Source organism: Miscanthus floridulus, chromosome 10, assembly GCF_019320115.1.
Source record: "Miscanthus floridulus cultivar M001 chromosome 10, ASM1932011v1, whole genome shotgun sequence".
Taxonomy (NCBI): Eukaryota; Viridiplantae; Streptophyta; class Magnoliopsida; order Poales; family Poaceae; genus Miscanthus; species Miscanthus floridulus.
In genome coordinates, this window is record NC_089589.1 from 113252414 (window position 1) to 113254571 (window position 2158).

A 2158-nucleotide genomic window follows, 5' to 3' on the forward strand; every position below is an offset into this window, starting at 1 on the left:
GGGATGACCGACCATGCCATATGCAGCTTAGCATTCCTATGGAGAGAGTATTAGCTAGGTATAGATATAGATATAGATATAGATATAGATATAGATATAGATATAGATATAGATATAGATATAGATATAGATACATGCAACCATTATCTCATGGATTTTATCTCTACGGACACATGCCTCAGCTCCTCTAAAAATGCCCATTTTGTATCTCCTAATTGTCAGTCCAGCTGCTGTCAAATAGTTCGTCAAGCTCAAGATCGTTGAAAGGGGTATCTTCCAATGTTTCCACAGGCAGCGCCATTGACCCAATGTCTAAATATCCATCACTACGCACACATGGTATGTTGGACATTTCCATCACTAGGTCATCAGCTTGATAAGGATTTAGAGTGTTGTGGCTACTGAAACAAAATGGGTCTTCAGTAGGCATCGAATCCAAACAAAGGGTAGAAACTTCGACAAGAGATGACAGTGGTCCCTGTTCTTGCTCTTTCATGGCATGGCTAGTTGGAATGGTCACTACTCCCTCGGCGTTGCTGTAGCTTAGATGTGGAAGATCGTTGTCGTTCTTGTATTTGTTGGAAGTTGTGGTGTGGTTGCAGGTGTGCTCACTGTTGTAGGTCACCTGAAACATTGGCGGATCGATGTTATTGTGCTGTTGTATTTGCTTTGTGGCCTGGCAACCTCTGTCATATTTGTAGCTGCACCTGAAGTAGTTCCTGTATAATAATGCATTGCAAAGACTTCAGTACTTGTCATAACATTAATTATTTTTATTATAGTGTCAAGGTGATCACAAAAATGAGGCAAACTATACAATAATGGGAACAAAAGAGCAGCATATATAGGAACTGAAAGTTGAAAAGGTGCTGGCATTTCTTTTTTTTTTAAAAAAAAAGACCTGCTGGAGCAGACAACACTTTTGTTTCTAAGGAAAAGGTGTACCTTGTGAAATGGGTTCCATTGATCTGTTTCTCGCCATATTTTCTCCAGTGATATCCATCTTCATGAGGCATGGAAGTCAAGAGAATACGTGAACTGGCATCATTTGACCTGAATTCCAATCAAGAGTTGTCATTATTTCCAATACACCAGCACGAGAATTGATGAAGAGCATATATATTATACTCTCTCCATTTAAAATTGTAAGTATTTCTGGCTTTTTTCTAGATAAATTGCTTTTGTTACATGCCTAGATACATTATGTCCATATACATAATAAAAATTATGTATCTAGAAAAGCTAGAATGACTTATAATTTACAACGGAGGGTGTACTAGATAGATATAATAGTTAAGGTTAAATGTAGGAAAGGAGGATAACGGAAGAATTGTATATAATTAACATGGAGACAACTCTGATTTAAACCAATGATTATATTATCAAGTGATACCAGCTCCACACGTGTACACGACGTACCTTCTCCTTTTACCCCTTGTCATGGTGCTCATCACTCCTTCTGAATCGCCTGCTCCTGCAGAGCTCTTCTGCCGTAAGAGATGAGACCTGTTGGTTGTGGTTGAGCTTGAATGATGACCTGTTACAGCAGCCGGAAGCTGTGGGTCCATGACTGACAAGGCAAGGCGCAACGCTTGCAGCGCCTCGTTGAGGAGCCTCTGCACCAGATTATTGGTCGCAGCCGAAGATGGCTGCTCGTCGCAGAACTGCAGGAGAGGCTGCTGGCTCTTGATGAGCTCGTATGCCTGTGCAACTTCTCTCATGGCAAACTCGTGATCCGGCACACAATCCATGTGGTGTGGTTACTTCGCCAAGCAAGCTGCGGAATATCTTCAGAAGCTGGATGCTAGACTTGAGAGAGAAGAGAAGCTGCTGTTGTCTCTAATGCATCCGCTGATATGGCTATTTATATGGACTCCTGGAACAAAATGATGCAGGTGAGTGCGCTAATACTATATATAGCTAATGGTGGGGAAATTAAAATGGGACCATGAAGATGCTTGGAAGCTATGAGGATTTCTGTTGTTGCTACGTTCGTAGGTTTCAGTAGTGAATACTGAATAGTGATCATATAACTAAAGGTTTTGGTTGGATCTGCTGACATGTAACATATGGACGGTTGAAGGCTGACCGGAGCTCCTACCTACCAGGCAATTTTATGAATCGTTCATCAAAACGCGGAAACAAACATATAGTATAG

General features: G+C 41.1%; 1 protein-coding gene across 1 annotated transcript; it reads right to left on the reverse strand.

Annotated features, from left to right (window-relative positions):
• Positions 1 to 211: 211 nt before the first annotated feature.
• LOC136489324 (probable WRKY transcription factor 70) lies at positions 212 to 1751 on the reverse strand. The gene is made up of 3 exons (XM_066486003.1): positions 1420 to 1751; positions 946 to 1053; positions 212 to 719 (listed from the first exon to the last, which is right to left on the reverse strand). Exons 1-3 carry the CDS (start codon positions 1749 to 1751, stop codon positions 212 to 214), a joined length of 948 nt encoding a protein of 315 aa, XP_066342100.1.
• Between the last annotated feature and the right edge of the window lie 407 nt (positions 1752 to 2158).

What these genes read in the sequence shown, in the direction of transcription:
- LOC136489324 (XM_066486003.1), bottom strand. Translation starts at nt 1,751, where the DNA reads ATGGATTGTGTGCCGGATCACGAGTTTGCCATGAGAGAAGTTGCACAG. An exon ending in ACAAGGGGTAAAAGGAGAAG is followed by an intron (nt 1,054 to 1,419) that starts GTACGTCGTGTA and finishes ATTGGAATTCAG; the next exon opens with GTCAAATGATGCCAGTTCAC. An exon ending in AATGGAACCCATTTCACAAG is followed by an intron (nt 720 to 945) that starts GTACACCTTTTC and finishes ATTATTATACAG; the next exon opens with GAACTACTTCAGGTGCAGCT.